Genomic DNA, 22809 nt, shown 5'->3' with positions numbered 1-22809 from the left:
CCAACATGTGCTTAGACAAGCCCTTCTGAAGTCTGTCACTCATATCTGATAGTCACAAAACTTGTTCAGAAAAATCAGTGAATGGTGGAGTCGGAAGAGCCATAAAATTGTCTTATCCAAATTACTCATTTTCTAAATGCAGAAACTGAAAAGAGGGGAGAAAAGGATTTTGCCCAAGATGACAGAGTAATTTAGAGAGACCTGGCACCCTCCCTCCCACACCTGATGCCCACATTATGTCATGGAAACTCTTTATTGGGAATATTAAAATATTTGCTGTCTTTTTTTTAACCCTTCCTGTCAACTTGGTCCCATAATGAGAGCTACTACTTGACCCATGTCAAAGCAGCCCAGAACAAAAGCTACACAGTTAGGAGCATCCATCTATCCACACTTTCATTCACCATCAAACAGTACCAAGTGTCATCTTTATGCCAACTACTGAGGATCCTGAGATAAAAGACATGGGCCCCAACTTCAAAGTGTCCAAAATTAAGGGATGAGAACAGTGAGCCCTCTCTGGGAAGGCAGGCTGTTTTCCATACAGTTAAGTCAACACTTCTCCCCTCTGTTGACTCTCCTCATATCTAGATTATGAGGTTGATCTTCCTGGAGGGAAGAAAACATGCCAATTGCCTCCATTCCCCTAGTTTATTCACTTCCTCAAAAAATACTTGTTGAAGACCTGGTACAAATGCAAATAGAATTAGGGATGCAGAGAATTAAGTCCCCTCTCTCGAGAATCTAACAATCCCTCGGAGAAATAAACGATGATCGTAGAAGCTTTCACAAGGGAAGGAAGACACCAAGGACAAAGTGTCTAAGTCTGCCAGGAAAGCTTCCCAGAAGTGGTATGTGAGTTGAGGTCACTTAAAGCAGGGGAAGAAGTCTGCTGAGCAGACAAAGGGGGATGTCACTCTAGGAAAAGAGAGAGCTTTTGCAGAGCCATGGAAGTAAGGAACACTTCTAGAAACTGAAACAGTTCATTACCGTTAGCACATGAAGTTCAAAGACAGATTGGCAGAAAATAAAAGGATACAAGTAAGCAGGACTTATACCATGCTAAAGGCGATAGGGCTGCAACCTGGACAAAGAGAAGTAGGGAAGGTTTTAGGGCATGAATCAGATGGCCAGGCTTGTACTTCAGAGATTCACGCAGGCAGCTATGCGGAAGGTAAGTTGGAGTTGGGAAGCTCAGAGAGGAGGCCAAGCATTAGTCCAGGACCTGATGAGGCTTGATGAGGGCAAAGGCAATATCATGCCAAGCCAGGCCAGAACTTGACTTTCTGCATGATCCACCCATTACCAGGCACACCTGAGCAGTAGTACTGACCATGACGCATAACCAGCTAGCATGGAGTTATGCATGAGTCTCCAAAGCTGTGATTCATAGTCCTGACAATGCTCCTGCCTGTAGAAGAAACTGTCGCCTGCCAGTCAGAGGGAATGGGTTAGGCGTCACAAATGATCTTCGAGTTTTCTTGAATTAACACATTGTTGAGTTTCTAAAGGCTCTTAGGGGAGATGGTTTTTTAATAACCTTTAATCCTGTTTCCCATCATTAATACAAAGTCACTTCTGAGCTTGTGGTTTTAGTAAATCTGTCTTTTCCAAATAAGGCAACCTGTCTGGCAAAATGAAAGAGCCCTCTTTCATCTCTTCCTGGAACTGTTTCAGGTCCCTCTGACCTTCCTGCTTTTGCTCCCCCTGTTCCTTCCTCTGAAAATAACTTTTGTCCTCTTATCTGTCTAACATTATGCACTGGAGTCTTATGGATCCAGGTTCAAATTTCCAGCTCCACTCTGCTGAGCTATGTGATCTGTAAGTCACCCAGGGTGCTGAGCTTCAGGGAGCTGTCCCAGTCCTTGCTGCCCAGTTGTCAGTTAAAGTGTGTGAAGCGCTCCATTTAGTGCCTTCTCCCCAGGCAACATTCTATATTGAGTGGCCCGCACTGTTAGGTGAGGTTCTAGTTTAATAATGACGGTTTATACTTCTCTATTGAAAGAACAAAGTGAAGTACTGAAAGGTTTGGCAAAAACACATTTTTTGATTGTCTGGATAACCATGAATTACAATTTTCTTAGCCAAATTAATTAAACCTGACACCTGAGTGCCCACTTGATTTCCATATCCAGCTGTGGCATCCCACACTTATAATTAAGAGACAGTTGCTAATAAGAGACTTGGAACTCCAAATTAAGAGCAAAAAATGAGAAGAGAAGCTCCATGGCGCAGGGCATAGGGGCTGATCCCCAGGTCCTCTTCTCGAACACAGGAGCTTGAAAGATAACTGACAGTTCAGATGTCGGCCGCTGACAGCCCGTGCCGCATGCTGCTAGGATGGGGCTTAGGTGGAAGCTTTCCCTGAAGTAGCAAGCATGGTCTGGTTCTATTATGGTGAGAGAGCTGTTCAGTGTTAGGGCAGGGTACTGACAGTGGGTGTGGAATCTCCTTTAGAAGAAGCTTTAAAAAATAATAACAGCAAAGTATGTGATGAGATGATCCCTTCTCACTGTTGCAAGTGTGGACCTGCCAGGAGCCAGGGAGAAACCCATTTCAGGCATGTTGCAGAATGAGATCCCCTTGCACCAATTCTTCAAAACCTAACTCGTTCACACCCATAACTAGATGTTAAAGATCTCCTGGTATTTTTCTTTTTCTGGTGGCCCCCCAGATTTTCAAGATTCTCTTGACCTTTTGAAACACTGTGGTTCACTTGTTATGCTTTACTTATTTTATTATTATAAAACAGAAACCTTAAAGGACAATATATATATATATAAAGGACTATATATATATAGAAAATTAAGGATATATATAGGATATATATATCTATATATAGGATATATATAGGATATATATATATAGTTGTATATATAGTTGTATATATAGATATATATATATATCTCCTTAATTTTCCAGCACTAGTACAACTATTTTAATTTCCTAATATTCTTTTGGGTCTTTTACCTACTCATTTCCTAATTAACCATCACAGTAAAGCTGGGGGAACTTTATTATATCTGCTTAATTAACGAAGAAATTGAAGACAGCATGGTTAATTAATACTGCCCTAAATAACACATAAAGTAAATGGCCATGTCAGGAGTAACAATTAGGAACAACTCCAGACCTATCCTGTCCTGCTGCATGCTACTGTGATGTTGGCCACGCACCTGGTTCATCATTAGTTATAGGTAACATTACCTTATGTACTAATATTTTACTTCCGGTCAATAACAACTTGGAATTATGTCAATTAAAATTCACCAACTAACCCCTAGAAAAGGCCACCAAAACTTTGTCAATTCTGAAGACAAATTATAGGAACCTTGTAAAGATGAATGAAAGAGAAATTAATGTGAGTTACTTTTAATTGAAAAGAAGCTACAACTTGAGAACTAGGTCAACTGAAATGCCCTATGATTACTTATCAAGTTTTCCAAGATCCCTTTTTTTCCCCCTTTTGGTGGTGGTGGCACTAGGAATTGAAGCCAGGGCCTTACACATGCTGGGCCAGTGCTCTACCACTGAGCTACATTCCTCCCCCCCCTCCTTTTTTTTTTTTTTTTTTTTTTTTTTTTTTTTTTTTTTTGCAGTGCTGGGGATTGAACCCAGGGTCTTGTGCTTGCAAGGCAAACACTCTACCAGCTGAGCTATATCCCCAGCCCCCTGGCCCTTTTTATTTTATTTTGAGACACAGTCTCACTAAGTTGCTTCCCTGGCTTCTAATTTGTGATCTTCCTGCCTCCATCTCCTCCATAGCTGGGATAACAGGTATGCACCACCAAACCCAGTTCCAAGTCATTTTTTAAATTTTTTAATTTGTTCTTTTTAGTTTTACATGACAGTAGAATGTATTTTGGCATATCATACATGCATGGAGTATAACTTTGAATTCTTGTGGTTATACTTGATGTGTAGTTACACTAGTCCTGTATTCACATATGAATATAGGAAAGTCATTCTACTCTCTTTCCTACTCCCATCCTCTCCTCCCTCCCCCCATTCCCCCGTTCAATCCAGTGAACCTCCATTCCTCCCCCACCTCCAGACCTCTTTCGAGTCAGCATCTAATATCAGAGAGAACATTCGACCTTCTGATTTTTTTAGAGATTGGCTCCAAGTCAGTTTTGATCAATTGGTTATAAAGTCTTCTTATTGTTCTTGTCACTAATCCCATTGAAAATCCCTGTGATTTAGATGTACACACCTGGGCAGCAAGTGCTAATGAATCATAACTCATAGAAGGAGAACAAAACGCTTCCATACACGCGATGTGAACAGCACAAAGAGGAATGGCTGCCTGGTTTCCCCTTTAGGGCCCAGGCTGCGTGACAAGTGATACAAGAAGGGTGAGCCTCGTGGTCCTCGAACAGTCCAAAGAGTCTTCTTTGCTCCTGTTTCTAAAACACGGAATAAAGGGAGGCAGACTCAGGGGACTGTGATCAGATACCCCAGAGTGAACCCCAGCTAAGGGGCTGCTCAGAACTCGTCAAGTGGGAAATGGGCACCGGACAGCACTAATTGCCTCGATTTGCTTTTCCCCAGGCAGAATGGGGAAACAGAATAGCAAACTGGCCCCCGAAGTCATGGAGGACCTGGTGAAGAGCACGGAGTTCAATGAGCACGAGCTGAAGCAGTGGTACAAAGGGTTTCTCAAGGACTGTCCGAGCGGGAGGCTGAACCTGGAGGAGTTCCAGCAGCTCTACGTGAAGGTAGGCCTGCCTTTCATTTCCATCAGCCAGAAAATGCTGTCTTCACGAGATGGAGCTTCACGTGGAACTTTAGCTTCTGCTAAAGTTTAACTTTGGCTATGCATTTGCATTGACGTAGCCAATTTGTTTCAATTCTGCCAGTTTTCTAACCAAACAGAAAAATGGGCATTTTTTTAAAAAAGCAAGTGTGTTTGCATGTTTGTGTGTGTGTGTGTACATATACACACATGCATATGCATGCACACATGTTTACAAAGATGAATCAAGCAGTTTCTGAACAAGAGGAGTAATTGGTAAAACACTGAATACTGTTTGGAAGATGACAACATCTGGGGAAAAACTGGGTTTGCTAATAATTATTAGCAAGCTGCTAATGACAACACTGTTTGACTTGTTGAAGGTTGTGTATGTGTGTTTCTCTGTTGAAGGGAAAGTACCTGGAAGGGCTAGCTTTGGTGGCACATGCCTGTAATCCCAGCGGCCTAGAAGGCTGAGGCAGGAGAATTGCCAAGTTCAAAGACAGCTTTAAGCAATTTAGCAAGGCCATAAGCAATTTAGTGAGACCCTCTCTCAAAATAAAGCATAGAAAGTGCTGGGAATGTGGCTCAGTGGTAAGCACCCCTGGATTCAATCTCCAAATACCAAAAATAAAAAAAATAAAAAGAAAGGAGATAGCCGGCAGGGATTTTTCACCAAAAAAGATCCTCTTACATGAGGATAAAAACCCAGATTTCCACAACAACCCATTTCAAAGAAGAAGGTGTGGTGTACCTTGACATCAATGCCTATGTGGTGCAGTCTTAACATCTTACACTATTTAGAAGCTACTCTTTTTCTGGACATTAAATAGAACTGTCCCATAAAAGTATAATTTCTCCTTAAGTGATATTGTTGTGGTTTGTCTATGTTTATGAATTGTGTTGGTTCTGGTTTTGGCATGACCAAACACTTTCCATTTTGTGTACACTTATATAATGATATACATGTGGAAGAAATACATTTTAAGCTTATTCTGACTAAAATACAAAAAAAAATATTTTTTTTATCATGTAATTACAGCAAATGTGAATTTGGGCATACGAACTACTCAGATGCATATGTGTGTATGAGAAGCATTGTATCAAATGTTAAACATTGTCATTATCTCTGAGGCTCACCACTTCCCGTAGGCTGTGATCTAGCAATTCCACTCCTGCCCATGTTACAAGAAGGGGCATGTATAAGAATGCTCATAGCTGCAACAAAACTTGAAAGCAACCTAAATTTGCCCATCAAAAGAAAAGTGGAAAATAAGCTACTGTTTTCTTATAATAAAATATTATACGGCAGTCAGTGTTTGAACTCTAGCAAAAACACTAAGTGCAAAGCAAGTTTCAATGCTTCTAAATTAAACAAAAATAAAATTAGAATATATGTTGTAGGATTACAAATAAATGCAATAAAATGTTTTAAAAGGGAAAGCAAAGAAATGAAAAATACAGGATCAAGTCAATGGTTGCTTCTGTTAGGAAGAGGCAAGACAGGGGATGAAGAATGACTGTGTGGTTAGATATAGATTATGTCATAGTCATAGTTACTTATTTCGTTGGTGGATTTGCAAGTGCTTATTGCATTGAAAGTTCACTAACCAACTAAATAAATGATGAGCTACTGCATGTGCCACTGATGAGTATCAGGAACCCAGGCTTATGACTAATCCAGTGCTGTACATCTGGGATCCCACAGGTATATACAAAATTATTTCCTTAAATGTGTGTGTACAAAGGTATGGTGTGTGTATTATAAGATCACCATGACATTCCTAAGAAGATCTGAGTAATTATATTCTTATAGACATATTTATATAGAATTGCTGATAAATGCATCCATTATTACTCTTGCAGAGAAGTGGGATCAATGCATTTCCTAGGTTGTTATTCCACTCTTCATAGTTTTCCAAGTCACATCTTCTACCATCTTCTCACCTGGAGTTAGCCTGTGCTTCAGGTCTATCTTTACTCTCAGCCCCAAGGAACATACAGACAAATGAGATATGTCAAGGTCACTTTTATATCACTAAAGCTCATGGAAGTATCACCCTGAGGTTAGAAGAGCACTGGATATCTGTTCCTCACTATTTAAAATCAGAGGAGTTTAGTCTTTGAAGAAATTGTTGAAATGCAGGAAATGAGATCTTTCTTTCATACACTGAAGAATTCAACACTGACAAAGCCCCCGCCTCAAGCTGGAAGCCATGTGAACATGAAGCACAGCTCATTGCTCATATACCACCATGCACAAGTACCAAAACCATCTGCCATGTCCCTACCTCACCCCAGAGCGCACTGGTTTTTATTGCAGTGGTGGTTGTTCAGTAAAGGAATGTATGACTCTCTGAACTCAGTTGAAACTCTTGGCAGCCTCTTATTTCAGCCTCCTAATGGTGAGATCCAAACTTGACCTGTGCTTTTGTGTTAAATAAGCAGAAACCAAGCAAATCTTTTTCACCTTCCAGAGTTGTCCAAGGACAGAAATTGGGGAAGAATCACAGAAGAAATATGCCACATACACAGAAAAAGAAAGAAAGGAAGTTCTGATAAGCTAGAAGGGAGAGGCAGGGAGAAAGATGTGGGTTATGTAATAGGCCCAGGAGAGGGACTGATGAGAAAAACTTGCTTTAATGCTTCTGAAAAATGCAAGTATTCAGCAAGACACAATCATTATCCTGGGGAACGGGCAGTCTGCAGTAATTTCTTCTCCGTGGGTGGGGTGGGGATGAGCCATCCTGTGCTCCATGGGGGGAGCCAAGCCCACCAAGGCCTGTGCCTTTCTGTCATTGCAGCCAGCCTGGTGCAGCTCCTGTTGTTGACCTGGCTGACTCAGGTTCCAGCAGTCACCTCAGTTGCTCCAGAACCAATCCTGATGAGCTTCAGGTCAGGGCAGATATAGTGGGAGACACCCATCTGCCAAGCCAGGAACCAAGCCCAGCTTCAGAGACCTCTGCATCTCAAAGGTTAAGGAACTTCTTTCTGCACTAGGTCTGCTTTAAAAACATTAGAAAGGTGGGGTAGAAAAAGAAGGCCATTAGTCCAGCAACACCAACAGTGAAGGTGGAATGGACACTCCAGATGGGAGAACGGGCTTCCACTGAGGCTCATGGCCCAACCCCTCTGCCAGATTCCCAAGGCAGCCCCTTAGCAGCCCACCCACCAAACTGCTGCTAGAGGGAGCTTTGCAAAATAGGCAGGGGAGGATCCTCCCCAGTTCCAAGCATCTTTCATCTTTTAGTCTCGAAGACCACAGTCACCTCATTTCAATCGACACAAACCCCAGGGGCTGTCACGGAGCCGGCCACGGATCAGACATTGGCGTACCTCCTCAGGAAGTCCTGTGATGTAGACACGCAGTGACGGAAGGGCGTCCCGCCACCCTCCAGGTTCCCCCAGCTAATGGGGAAGACACAGCTAACCACACTTCAGAGAGGAGTGGCACACATGTTTGGGGCTGAGGCAAGAATAGAAAGAAGAGAGGTCGATTTCAAAACGCAGTATTAACACAAGAAGTGAATTCACGCAGTGATAGGAGGAGCACTTCGCCCTTAGCCTTGGAAGACAAGATAATCCCTAGGTGATAGGTTGTCACTTTTTCAAGCTCCGTACCTGTTTTAGATGAACCGTGTGCCCCTCCCCCCAATTATGATGTCGGAGCCCTAAGCCTCAGCACGCAGAATGCGACTGCATGTGGAGACAGAGTAATTAAAAGGTGATTGAGTTAAGAGCAGTCATTAGGGAGGGTCCTAATGCAGCTCAACTGGGGTCCTTACCAGGGAAAACACAGGGAGAAGACAGCTGTCCACAAGCCAGTCAGAGAGACCGTCCTGTGGAGACTTCCAGACTCCAGGACCCAAGACAATAAGTTACTGTTGCTTAAGCCACCCCGTCTGGGTACTGTGCTACGGCAGCTCTAGAAAATGAGTACATTCCCCTTCCTTTTCTGTTGACATGTGCAAACTCAGAGCCTTCTGTAACTGATAAGAGGACACCTTCTGTCAGGAATGTCTGGCACCCCCGCACATGGGGATGTCTGTGTCTCTGGTCACAGAAGTTAGAGCAGATGCTCTGTTATTCCCACCACAGCATCGATGCCGATAGGCTGGGAGAACTTGCATTTCATCAACAAGAACAAAGTACCTGATTTTTCTCCCCATGAGAATTTCCTGTTTCCAACAATCATTTCAGTTGCCAAATCAAGATCATGAATTAAGATGGAGAGTTTGCAATATTAACTGCATTTTCAGAGAAGAGGCCACAGTTTGAAAAGAAAAGCCAACTCCAGAGGAAAGCAAGCAGCCATGTGAGAGAGAAAGTGTCCCTATCCCAGGGTCCTCTTCCTTGGAGGACTGCTGCCATTTCTAATTTGCATATCTACCATAATATAAAAGTCAAAGAAACCAAGGAACAAACCTAGTGGAGTCCTGTAAAGACCCCTAAATGAACGTTGATAGATGTTTACAGTTCGACTTCCAAAATTATTCTCCTCAGGAGTCATTTGGGCTATCTCAGGTTGAGTTGAAAGGTAATCACAAGGTTAGTTAAAAAAAAAAAAAAAAATCATGGAATTTGGAATCTAACAGATGTGAGAGTCAATTCCAGCTGTGCTACATTTACAGAATCTCTGCCTCTCTGAATCTGTTTTCTTATCTACCTGGTAGAAATAAGAAGGCCTGTCATGTCACCTCACTTAGTAGAAACCCAAGGAAAGCAGGAATGTCAAAGTGATGTACAACCCATCCTGAGTTGTGTTTGCCATTGTGTTTGATGATTACTTTTGGAGGGCCCAGGAAATGGGTTTTATTTCACATGCCAAGTTCAATGGCAATATAGAATGTTATAAGAGAGGGATGTGAGACTCCGCGAGGTTTAATGGGAAAATGAACCCTAATCAAACAGTGGTGTCCACTATGCATTCCGGGTGGACGGTAGTGTCCACTATGCATCCCAGGGGGGACGGTGGTATCCCCTATGCATTCCAGGGGAGACGGTGGTGTCCCCTATGCATTCCAGGGTGGACGGTGGTGTCCACTATGCATTCCAGGGGGGACGGTGGTGTCCACTAGGTATTCCAGGTGGACGGTGGTGTCCATTATGCATTCCAGGGTGGACAGTGGTATCCACTATGCATTCCAGGGTGGACAGTGGTGTCCACTATGATGTATTCCAGGGGAGACAGTGGTGTCCACTAGGTATTCCAGGGGGGACGGTGGTGTCCACTATGTATTCCAGGGGGGAAGGTGGTGTCCGCTAGGTATTCCAGGGTGGATGGTGGTGTCCACTATGCATTCCAGGGTGGACGGTGGTGTCCACTATGATGTATTCCAGGGTGGATGGTGGTGTCCATTAGGTATTCCAAGGTGGACGGTGGTGTCCACTATGCATTCCAGGGGGGACGGTGGTGTCCACTAGGTATTCCAGGGGGGACGGTGGTGTCCACTATGTATTCCAGGGGGGACAGTGGTGTCCCCTATGCATTCTAGGGGGGACAGTGGTGCCCACTATGCATTCCAGGGGGGACGGTGGTGTCCACTATGCATTCCAGGGTGGACAGTGGTGTCCACTATGATGTATTCCAGGGTGGATGGTGGTGTCCATTAGGTATTCCAAGGTGGACGGTAGTGTCCACTATGCATTCCAGGGGGGACAGTGGTGTCCACTATGTATTCCAGGGGGGATGGTGATGCCCACTATGTATTCCAGGGGGGATGGTGATGCCCACTATGCATTCCAGGGGGACAGTGGTGTCCACTATGCATTCCAGGGGGACAGTGGTGTCCACTATGCATTCCAGGGGGACAGTGGTGTCCACTATGCATTCCAGGGGGACAGTGGTGTCCACTATGCATTCCAGGGGGACAGTGGCACGGCTGGCTGCAGCATGGGACTGTGCCATCCCCATTCTCCAAGTTGTTTCTGCAGGACTGAGTTCTGTGTCCTCCCAAGCACAAAGCTACTCCCCAGTCCCAGCTGCCAGAAAGGACGCAGTGTAGCATTGAAGGACCTTATGACGCATCTCCTTCCAGCCCTCAGTGCCCTGGCCCTCACTCTGCTTCTCCAGAAAGGAGCCTGCCTTGCTCAATTCCTGCTGCTTATCATTTTGCAAATGAAAGAGATTGGTTCTCAGGGTCATAAACAGTCAAAGGCTGCTCTGCTGGGCTCTAGCCCAACTCTCCTGCATCTCTGCTTTCTTCATTGCACAAAGTTTTCTTCGCAAAAGATTGTTGGGTATCAGTGAGGCAGCTGGCAGGTGCCCCTGAGACAGGTGTGAGAGACCTAGAGTCCAAGATGGTCACCATTGGTTCAGCATCACCAATCTTAGTGAAATTTGTTCTCATGTAACGAGAGTTCCTGCCAAGTCATCCCATGTCCCTCCAAGTGATCGTTTCCTCAAGAGCTTTGTAATTTGGCTTTAGCAAATTTCTCTTCCAGCTTGTCTATGAGCAAGTTCATTCATTGGTTCATTCATCCTCATTTCCTTTGTGCATCTGTAGGACACTGTACTGTCACTTGTCACTACACTGTCCTCAGTGCACTCAGAACCTGGGGGAGTTTATTTTCACTTGACAAAGGCATTTTTATTTTACAGCAAAATATATACTTGGAGTTCAATAAGAAATAAAGAATCTTCTAGTTCAAAAGCATTGAAAAACAAGTCTACTCACAAAAGTTCTTTTGACACAACTACCCAGCAACATGTACTGAAACAAAAATAAATGACATCACAAAATCAGGAATATTTGGATATTTGATAATAAAGTATTTTAGTAGAAAAAGAAACATTTAAAAATATTTATTCATTTATCTGCAGTACTGGAGATTGGACCTGGGGTGCTCTACCACTAAGCTACATACCTAGCCCTTTTTATTTTTTTATTTTGAGACAATGCCTTGCTAAATTGTCAAAGCTAGCCTCAAACATCCCTCCTTCTGCCTCAGCCTCCTGAGTTTCTGGGAGTATAGGTGTATACCACCACACCTGGCAATAAACACTTTCTAATTATTAAAGTATAATGAAAATATTCTATAACTCTCTACAGGGTTTTAAAACTACACTTTCATATTTTTTTATGTTTAAAAATCTACTATCAGGAATAGGTTGTTCTTCCTGAAAGTTGTATGCATACATATTATGCATATAGGTTATAGGCGTATAACTTGTATCTCGTAGAATATAAAATCTGAAGTGCTAGTTAAGGTCTTTTCTGTTGGCTGCATGACTTTGGATAAGAGCCTTTGTTAGTCTTGTTCTAAGCTTTAGCATCTGTGCAAATGAAAAAAGTTGATAACTACCAGTAGCTCTCAAACTTCAGCGTCCAGCAAAGTCACTTGGACTGACTGCTCGTTGACAGATTACTGAGTCCTTTCCTCAGGGCTTCTGCCCTTCCAGATGGTTCTATGAGGAAAATCCCTGAATTATATTTTGAGAACTTGTCTAGACATTAACCTGGGAATGTCCTGAGACAGGCTTTGGGAGTTCTGCACACACTGAAACTATGTAAAATGTTATGTATATCTCTCTCATTGTCTTCATGTAGGGTTCGGTAGTCCCAAGAAAGGTCAAGAACCAAAATGATGCTTGTAGCCATTGACAGACTGAACATGCTAGGTTCCACGACAGCTGGTATTGAGTCTTGATTGACACTAAGACAAAAAGAGAAAAACTAGATAGACTTCACTGGCACAAGAGTAAGAATAATGATTTCAATCCTGCACTTTGTTGAATGTGTTTGCAGCTGGTAGGTAGTTTTTCTTCTGGCTCATTCAGGAAGTATTAATTAAGCTTTATGTTCTTCAGAGCCCCATGTCAGTGAAAACGGAGAGACTCCAGGGGGATGAAGTGCAATCCTTTCTTTCCCTTCATTCCCCTGAGCGCTGTGTGTGCCAGAGGCTGCGTAGCACTACCTCTGTGGAGGAGAACATTAGATCCCCACCCGGGGGGAGTCTGAGCCACCAAGAAGCCTTAGTCGAGACTGAGATTAAAACAGATGCAAACAGCTGTAATACTGGGCCCTGTGATCAGGACAGGAGGGACAGGGAAGAGCTGGGGGCCTCAGTGACGAGCTGATCCTCAGAGGAAGGGTGGATTTGGACATGTCATTCTGCTTGGAAAATTAAACATCTCATTGACCAGAGACCCAAAACTTGAATGAAATATACTTATTGTGGTTCAGAGCCCCGAGTGTGCAGGACAGTGGCAGAGGACACCTGTGTGAAGTACATTAGGTTGAAACAAAATACAAGAAAAAATCAAGAAACGACCAAATACAACCCTCCTGGTAGTCCTGCAGAGACAGTCCAGAAAGCAAGCTGTAGCAGAGGAGGCTCGTCCTGCCCCTGCTCTGCCACCACCTCTCTCCTGCCTCCACCCTCCTCGTCCTCTCTTCTCTGCAACCTCCCTGTTTCCTTTCCTTCCTTTCTTTCACTTCCATGTACTTCATTCTGACCTCTCTGGAGCCTCACCATGGACGGTGATGGAGCCCCTGGAGGTGCACCCCAATCCTGGAGTCATCGGAGTTGGAAAGCCAGGAGACTTGGCAACAGAGTGGCAAGCAGTGACAAACCGCTGGCCGTCGAGCCTTCCTGCCACATTTCTGTGCTTCTGTGTCCTCTGGGCCACGTGCAAGAGCACCATCTCAGCCCTTCTCTGGTTCACTTCACTGTGGAGCATCCAGTATTAGGTGCCCTCTTGTTACTCCACCCTGGCCATCCTACAGGACCGGAGCACAGTTTCTCCCTGGGGAGTCTTCCTTGATCGTCCCAGATCTCAAAGCCAGAAGAATCTCCTCCTCTGTCCTCCATGTCCCCATGATTTAGCTGCACCCACTCCACCTTTCAGAAAGAATCTTCAGATTTTTCCACACAATTCTGCAAACTTTTCTAACCTTTTCACTAGATAGAGTCCTTCCCTTCTCCCCAGAGCCTCACAATGCTTTAGTTATTTTCCCTGCATATAGGTAGATGCAATGAGGTTTAATCAGAAGGCAGGATGAGTACCTAGCTCTATCACATGCTAGCCACGTGAATTTAGAAAAGTCCTTTATGCTTACAATTTTGTAAACAAATCAACAAAACACTCTGACCCTCAGTTTTCTCATCCGTCAAATGGGGAGCCTCGCTTATTTCATAGGCTGTCATTGTGATGAGAGGTTGATTAGCAGCTCCATGTTAGGTACCTGAATGTGGAAGGCTTTCTAGACACTGAACAGCCCAGTGGCCCTGGAGCACTTACTGCCCCATCAGATATTCTATCCAAAGAAACTAACAAAGATCAGTATTATCTCTTCTCAACATCTGATCCAAATCAAGTTTGAAAATAAAACTCTTGGCTCAAAAGAGATTTTTTGGATGATCAGTTTTCAGGGATTCAGATTCTGCTTGTTAATACGAGGTAATTAGGAGTCGAGCACATTAAAAATCTGTCGGGCAGAGCTATAGACAGAGCATTTTAATCCCTGAGGGAAATAGACGTTACATAAGACACATAATGTCATCCAGATTGGGCTGGTGAGGCTGCTGCAATTTTTAGTGAGAACCTGGGAACTCATTTCCATTCAGAATGTTTACCAACATGATTGAAACTGCACTTCAACTTGAATTAATGTGGCAAACAAGAGCTGGGTCTGAAATCTCAAGAAAGATACAACAATACAAGTGAGTTCTGGGAAAACAGGTCCCTTGCCAGGCTCCAAGGGCACTGTTCTGGAGAGGTCGTCTCAGGGCAAAGCTAGCTACTAGCGTGGTTTGCATTAGAGAGACCACGCACCCCAAAGAGGCCCAAGTGATGAACTTGCCTTGTCTCGGTGGAGGGACGTTACTTCAGATGGCTTCCACACTCTAGGGATTTGCTCTCCTGTGATAGGGCAGGTGTCAGTTAGAGGGATATCAATGGTCATTGCCACTATGACATCCTGAAGGAATGCTATTAGCTGATACCTTAACTTCCTGGTCCTCAGGATAAGGTTGCAAAGAGCCCTTTAGAAGTCGCTCAGGCTGCCCTGTCCTCCTTCTTACCAATGAGGATGTTGAAGCCCTTTAGTGGGCAAGGGGAGCCCATGGTAGACCCACTTCTTAATTGCTTCAACTAACAACCAAGAGGAGGTGTTTCAACTCTGCCCTGATAATGAGAATTTAAAGCCAGAGGGGCCTGCTCCTTATTAGTTATCTCTGCAGCTCATGGCCCTAGGACAGTCTATTTCTAGTTAGAAATAGAGCCAAAGAGGAAGAAATAGCCCATTTCCATTACAGAGTCAGACTTGAATAGGCAAAACCATGCATGGGTTTCCCAGTGTAAAGCTGTTTCGCATTACCAGATTTTTCTGATCCTTGAAGTGGTGATACGGACTTGGATCTGCTAACATTGACCACGTTGGGGTCTGGGAATGGAGCTGACTGACTATCCCAGCTCTCCTTGTCTCCAGTGGCCCATCAAGTATCTGCCAAAAGAAAGCTCTGTCTGGGTCACTGTTTGCGCCCTTGTCGCTGTTTGTACTGGTTCTTGGACCACTGACTGTTTCTCCATGGAGTCAGGGCCTGTTCTGTGATGGCCGACTTTGCTGTGAATGGGATCATCCCTGACCTCTAAGTCAGCTTCTCCACACAGGAAACCCAGGCCTGTTTTCACTGGGGAGAGATGGGAGATGTCAGTCGTAGGTTAGGTCAAAACCTATCTAACTAAAATGTCCAAGAACCTCATTATCTCTGTCTCAGGGAAATCCCTTTGAGAATAGTAATGCAGAGAACCTATCAGTGGTCATTCACTCTCAATAAACAGCTACAGTGCTGTCCATAACAAGTCCATAACCAGCAGCTCTGGGCGTGTGGAGTCTGCATCAGACTCCCACACTCCCCTAGGCTCCCAGACCCGGAAGAAATGCAACAAGCTGTGTAAATAACAAAGAGAGGTAGAAAGTGATATTCACCCAAAGGCAGTACAGGAAATTTCTGTATAAATATCTCCACCAAAGCTTTCAAGATACCTTGAAATTTAAATAGGATTTGTAGTTTCAAGAAGGACATTCTTATCAGGAAGGTACAACCTCAGTAAGGTCACAAGGACAGCATCTTATTCCATGTGAGCTGCTATACCAAAATACCATAAACTAGATAGGTTATAAACAGCAGAAGTTAATTTCTCACGGTTCCCAAGGCTGGACAATTCAATATCTGATAAGGGCCTGTTTTCTGATTTATCTATAGTGCCTCTGTTGAGGTTTTTTTTTTTTTTTTTTTTTGGTACTGAGGATTAAACTCAGAGGTATTTGACCACTGAGCCACATCCCCAGTCCTATTTTGTATTTTGTTTAGAGAACAGAGTCTCACTGTGTTGCTTAGCTCCTCGCTTTTGCTGAGGCTGGCTTTGAACTCACGATCCTCCTACCTCAGCCTCCCAAGCCGCTGGACTTACAGGCATGTGCCACTGTGCCCAGCTCTGAGGCCTTTTTTTTTTTTTTAGAAGAGAACAAATCCCATTGGCTTCTGCTCATGACCTAATCACTCCCCCCCAAGACCCTACCTCCTAGGATTTCATCATAGGAATTTTGAGGGGACACAAACATTGAGAACATGACAGGCAGAAAGACAGGAGCAGAGTGTAAGGAACAGCAAGCAGTTCTGTTGACTAAAATCTTGATAAACAAAGAGGCATTGGGGTAAAAGTGGGTCCAGGTCACAGAGAGTACTGAACACCAGAAAAGTCCTAACCTCCCAAGGTTTTGCATCCAGGTTGCTTTCTAGATGTCTACCAGGTGAACCTTGCTAGGATGTGTTGGAAGACCATGGAAACTGGTGGCTGGAGTTACAGTCTGAACAACAGAATGGACAATACTGGGAGTGAGAAGTTACTTTTCATTTTCCCTCTTCAAGGCGCCCAGTGACTCAGTGAGCAAAGCTACAGGAGCTCATGCTGTACCCCCAACCCCCGCAAGTGACTCACAGACGAACTTGACTTATTGAGTTGAGTTACTCATCAAGTATCTACAGCTGCACCTTGTGTGTGCAGCACTGGACTCCACACTGGGGGTTTCAGCAGGTAGGACATCCACAGATATCCACGAGGAAGCTTTCACACTGACAGATGCAGCCGCCCAAGAGCTAAGTGAGGTCATGGGGGAGTGGAGGCTTTGGGAACCCAGAGGAGGGAAAGGAGAGAGCAGAGATTCCTGTACAGAGAGGCTGGAGCCAAGGGACAGAAAGGATGTAGACATGCAGAGAGGATAGAAACACCCCCTGTACAGAGTAGGAGGTGAGCAGGAGGAAGAGGCAGTAAGCAAGGCTCACACCGTGGAAAGGGGAGACCCCACTAAGAGCGTGCTGGGATTTTCCTTCGCATGATCTGTCTGTCCAGCCTCCCTGTAGCAGAGGCTGACTCCAACCCCCAAGTTTATTCAGTCATCTGGGTTCAATTCCCTGCCAGAGTTGTCTGCCCCAAGCCCACCACTTGCTTAGAGAGTGGCTTTTCCTGGGTCTTTGTTTCTGTCACTTTCCTAAGAGGAATTGGTGGTGGCTTGCTGAGAAATACCTGGATTTATTGACATGGGTGTTCCTGCAAAGGCCAGCTGGGCTGCACCCATGCAGTCAGGCCCCCACACCAACACCAGTTTTTCTGTTGAAGAAAGCCCTTCTCTCTAAAATAAAGACACACCCAACGTGTTTCCATTGCAAGCGCAGACAAACCGGCGTTCCATCAGTGGAGTTCACGAGGTCTTTAGGGACACGGGCAAGATGGATGTCGTCTTGTGTTTGCTCATTTGTTTATTTTTTGCCTAGTATGTATTTTTTATTACCAAATGGTACAAAGCTGTGAGGTAAATTTACACACATTATCATCTTGGCCTTTCATCTCTTTATCAGAGACAGAGACAGCAGCTCTGAATCTATTAGGTAACAGCTGGAAAGACAGCTGCTCTGGGCCACGCGAATCCAGGTCTGCCTTGAGGAGCTGTGAGTTCTTGGGCAGGTCCTTCACTTCCTTGATTTTCAGATCCCACTGTTAAATGGTTCTTCGTGTCCATCTTCCAAGTGCTACAGTTCAATTGATGGTAGCATCGCTCTCATTATGACCAAGGTCATGGTGAGAGTAGGGGGCGAGGCAGCTGACCTTGTGGTATACCTGTGCTGCTCAGATTCTTCTGGGCCTGTCCCTCTCTGTGCAGCCTCAGGTGATCACCTGCTCCAGGGAATATCCCTCCTTTGGTGGGGGGGAGGCTCTCTGGACTTTCAGGGCACCTACACCAGCCTTCCTCAGCACCCTAGCCAGATCCTACCAGCCCCCACTGCTCCTACGTGGAAAGTGGGAGGAGAGACAAAGTTGCCCCTGGTGCAGGTGCCGGGAAATTCGCTCAGTGACTGGGGCAGTGAGCCAGGGGAGAGCAGATCTCCCTGCCCAAAACCCATCTGCAGCAGCCAGTGACAGCCCAAAAGGTGTCACACTGATTGGAAAGAAAGGCTCAGGGAGACCTTGACTCCCCTACATGACACCCAGGCACGGTGGGGGCATGACAGAGTCCCTCCAAGGGCCGACCCATGGGAGACAAAGCATCCTATTCTAGGTATTGGGGTGGGGAGGCAGGAAAGGAATCTCTTTTCCCTGTGGCACCCATCAATTTACTGTCTGCTCCAGAGGGACTGGCACACCCTGGGCGTGTTGATGGAGGGGTTGGTTGACTTTACAACATAAAATGCCATAGAAAACCAGGCACTTTGATTTATGTCTAGAATATATCAGAGGATGGTTAGACGGACAGAGGAATGATGGATAGATGATAGTAGCTAACACCAACTGTTCATCATGTGCCAGACAATTTCAGGCACCCTGCATATGTGAGTTTATTGAATCCTCATGAGGGTGTATGAGCCAAGTGTTATTATTTGCTCCATTTTACAAGTGAGAAAACTAAGGCACAAAGCAGTTGAGGATCTTTCCCAAGGATTCCAACCCAGGCGCTTGGGCTCCATTGCCAACTCTCTTTACAAGTGACGTAGACAAAAGAGGCTGAACACTGGAGAGATTTTCAGGAAGCAGGTTCATTGCTGCAGGGTCCAGAAGGGCTATTGCCTGAAATTCTCTGGATCACAAGTCTGGAAATTCTTCAAACTTTATACCTACTGGGGATGAGGGCAGGCTTGGAGGTTTACATTTTTGTAGAAGTCTACATAACAGTATTGTTTTTTGTGTGTAAGTTCACATAAAGTGCTTTTTGTCCCATTTTTTAGATTAGTCAGAGGTTTTAAAAGTTTTACCACAAAAACAGAAGTAACATCAAGTCTGCAGGCAAACTGAGCTTTTACAAGAAAGAGCAACACAATCCTCACAGGGAATAGGAAGTTCTAACCACATTGAGTTCTCTGCAGAAATTTTTGCTGATATTCTATTAATAAGGACAATTATGGTAATGGTCTCTGGAGAAGCTTAATTAAGATTCTTTGGTGGAGGAGGGGGCACACTACACTAGGCAGACCCATCCTTGATGGCAATCTCCATCATCCCGATTCCATTAGTGAGTGGTTTCTGTGGTTTACTTTACCATAGTCTAGAAACATTAACATATGTCCAGTGCAGTTCCAGGTGACTTCTAGGATGGAGTGCTGAGGGGCGGGAGGAGGCAGGGACCTGGACAGAACTGTGTCCAGGTCCAGCTCTGCCACCCTCCTGCTGCTTGGCTATAGTCAAGTCCTTCATTCTCCAAGACTGAGGGGTCTCATCAGACAAATGTAAATGGTCTGCTGTGCCTACTTTTCCAAGTAGGCACAAGAGCCGATGAGGCAGAGGGTCTGACCAGCCTACGCTTCCAGTGTGAGACACCCTGGTTGGCAGTGCTGAAGTTGGGTCAGTTGGAAACCAGGGTGGGCTGACTGCCTTAGAGGTTGGAAAAGCCCACCTGAGAATAGCAGCTTCCTTCTCAAGCAGAAGTAATGGCCATAAACTATGGGATCGTACATCTTCCTGCCAGCACTGAGGAACCACAGAGAGGTGGCTTGGTTAAACAAGATGGAGTGCACTGTTGGTTACTAGGACTGGCCACCCCTTCCTCTCTGGCTACCATCTTTCTCTCACTGCAGAGGTCAGGCTTTCCTGGACTATCTCACATCGAGGATGTGAGCATGTTACCCAATCCTAGAGCAAAGGGATCAGAGAAAAGACAGGTTGGCACCGGGGAGGGATCTGGAAAAGGGTGTTCTCCCTCATAGAAAGATCAGCATGCTGGGTTGTCTGGTGTCTGCATGTGTCACCTGGAGTTGCTGCAGTTGACGTTCAATGGCGAGGCTGTGATTCCCGAGCTGAACACAGAGGAGTGGGAAGACAGAAAGACTGGAGCCCTTGATGAGGTCCCTGAGCTGCAGAAGAGTCCTGAAACAGTCCCTGGAGCACAGCTTTGTGGGATAATTAACCCTCTGTAGTCAAGGCCACCCTGAGGTAGGTCTTCTGTTCCTCTCAGAAAGCACCCAACTTAGGACAATTGAGAATAGGGCTTAAAGCCAGGAGCCCTGCATCCTGGCCACGGGACTCCTGTCGGCTATCAAATCATGAAATCTGATCCAGTCACAAACCTCTTGGGGACAGAGGGCCTGTTTACTAAGAGGGGTTAGAAATCCCTGGTCTATCTCCTGTAAAGAATATTTGTAAGATCCGTGGAAACATTTTTGATGTCCACTAGTACTTTGCTGTGGAGATATAGAAATGAATAACATATGGCACAAAGGTACCGATGGGAGTGCTGGTGGGGTAGAGAGGAGATCAGGATGACTGGCAGAGGGGGTGAGGTAGGAGAGGGAGGTGTGGGCTTTGTTTCTTCCTACCTTGACTAAGGGGGTCAAATTACATGACCTCTTGGTTCCTTCAACACCAAGATCCTAGAGCCCAGGTGCTCTAGTCACTAGATCCTTGCTGGACCTGTGTATCCCTGTAGCACAGGTCACTTGACCCCAGGGCCATCTCTTTATCCAACTGCCCACAAGTAGGGGCTGTGCTTATCCCTCTCTGTATCTCCAGCTCCCAGTAACCGAAGTGAAGTGGTTGATAGAATAGATTAATAAATGAGTAAAAGAGTTCTGCTTATAGCTTAACTAAAACTTAATTCAAAGAATAAATGAAAGGAATAAAACATTTTGAAGTGTGTTCTCCAGAGTAACAAACTGCAGCCATTCACAATAACCCTTTCAATAGAGAATGCTAAAATAAGTAGAAAGCAACATAACACAGCAGAACAACACGGTTCTCATTCTCAGAGTCAAGTGGCTAGCTAATTTTCTTGTGAATGCATGGAATAATTACCAGCAAAAGAGTAGTCAATGAACTTCCTTAAACACTATTTTCCCAAAGAGAAAATGAAAGAATAAAATGTAAAACTTGAGATGCCCAATATGAAAAAGCTATCTGATTACTTGAAAATTAGTCTGCTTATGTTTGAGTTTGTAATGAGATTTTCAGAGAAAAATGCAAAAACTGTAAGTATTTTCTTGTAGGAAAAAAAAAATGCAAGGCAGACCATAAAAGATAGAAATGGTGTCTGAAAATAGATAGCTTTGTCTGCTTTCTAAGTAAATCTCACTGCGCAGTCAAGGTAAGACTTATTTTTATCCATGTTCTCTTTAAAAATGTGACATGTCTACCAAAGGCACTATCGATGATGACATCGTGTTACAGCTAATATGTTGTGGCTTTGCAACTCAGTCCCAGTCAAATCTCTCACAGCCTCAGGAGCTGGTGCCCGGAGACATCTTTCAAGATGATACAGCTGGGTTGCCAGGGTAACTCATTGGATGAGGCTCTAGCTTGCTTTAGGAGACATTATATAAGACAAGTCCAACTTGGAAGAGTCAAGGAATATCCTGAGGGTAAGAGGAGATGGGGCTGTTGTCCATTCTGCTTTCAGGATGAGGACATAGTGGTGACATTTGGAGGTAGGTAGCATCAGACACCTAGGTCAGTCATCTTAACACAAAAACCATTGTAGACAGATTAATGGCTGGGTTGTGGAGAATTCTAGTTAATAGAGATTATAACAATATATATCAAATAAGGATGATCATTTTCTTCAGAATTAGTCTCACCATTTATTTATTTATTTATTTAATTTATTTATTTATTTTTGCGGGGCTGGGGATTGAACCCAGGGCCTTGTGCTTACGAGGCAAGCACTCTACCAACTGAGCTAACTCCCCAGCCCCTCACCATTTATTTTTAAGATTTCAAAGATATTTTAGATTTTCTGTTATTTTTGTGTCAGGAACATATGTTAATATGTGCTTATTACTCAAATGGATGAATGACTCCCATGAAGGACAAAAAATTAATTCATAGAGAAGATAACATAGAACCCTGAATGTATGTGATTTTATAAATGTGTATATATACACACACAGGGATATGCATATATATATATATTTATATATATATTATATATATATTCATTTATGTGGATGCCTCAGTGAGGATCAAAGTTCATGTGAGTGTGGCAGAATTCATGTGGCATCAACATAACTGAAGATTTTCTTGCTTTCTTGCAAAGTCCAAGTTGGTCTGGCATCTCCGCTCTGTGAGTCACCAGAGCCCCGGTCCCCTTTTCTCCCAGGGCATTGCTCTGATTCATTTGACCCATTAGCTCACCACAGTGTCACATTCTAGCTTAGGAATGGAGAAGACAAGAGGGGAAGGGGAGTGAAGATGTGTGGCTGCTTGATGTCCAATGGGGAGGGATTGGAGGCCCTGCCAAGCAGAAATGGATTCGTCCTTTGTATGCCTCTGTTTTACCCTGTTCTGCTGCCTGGGATGGACCTGACAACTGAACCTGGGCTTTTACTATGTCTGAGGTACTGAGGACTGATGGGGACTTCATCCAAATAAAGTGGTGTGCTGTGACTAGAAGGGTCCCACCAATTTGTCACCTCATATGCTGCAAGCAGTGGTATTTATCTTGAAAACATGAGAAAGTGTTATCTATAACTTGATGGGGAAGACCCCCAGTCCCCTCTGCTTGATCCTGACTTGGAGCCCTGCAGCAGGTGCTGATTAGGGCTCCTTTATCCTTTCTGTGTCTGTTGGAAGCGGGGACATACTTCCC

At 44.5% G+C, this 22809-nt stretch overlaps 1 protein-coding gene across 2 annotated transcripts in view; it reads left to right on the top strand.

The window, feature by feature from the left end:
• The window catches only part of VSNL1 (visinin like 1), a 108043-nt gene that overhangs the window by 43218 nt on the left and 42016 nt on the right, over nt 1-22809 (top strand). For both annotated transcript variants that reach the window (XM_079111147.1, XM_079111146.1), the window contains exon 2: nt 4552-4718. In XM_079111147.1, the coding sequence (XP_078967273.1) occupies nt 4557-4718 (162 nt within the window). In that variant the 5' untranslated portion in view covers nt 4552-4556. The remainder of the gene's footprint in view (nt 1-4551; nt 4719-22809) is intronic.

This window comes from Sciurus vulgaris, assembly GCF_902686455.1.
Source record: "Sciurus vulgaris genome assembly, chromosome: 14".
Taxonomy (NCBI): domain Eukaryota; kingdom Metazoa; phylum Chordata; class Mammalia; order Rodentia; family Sciuridae; genus Sciurus; species Sciurus vulgaris.
The sequence above is the reverse complement of the archived record's forward strand: the minus strand, read 5'-3'. Positions and strand labels throughout refer to the sequence as shown.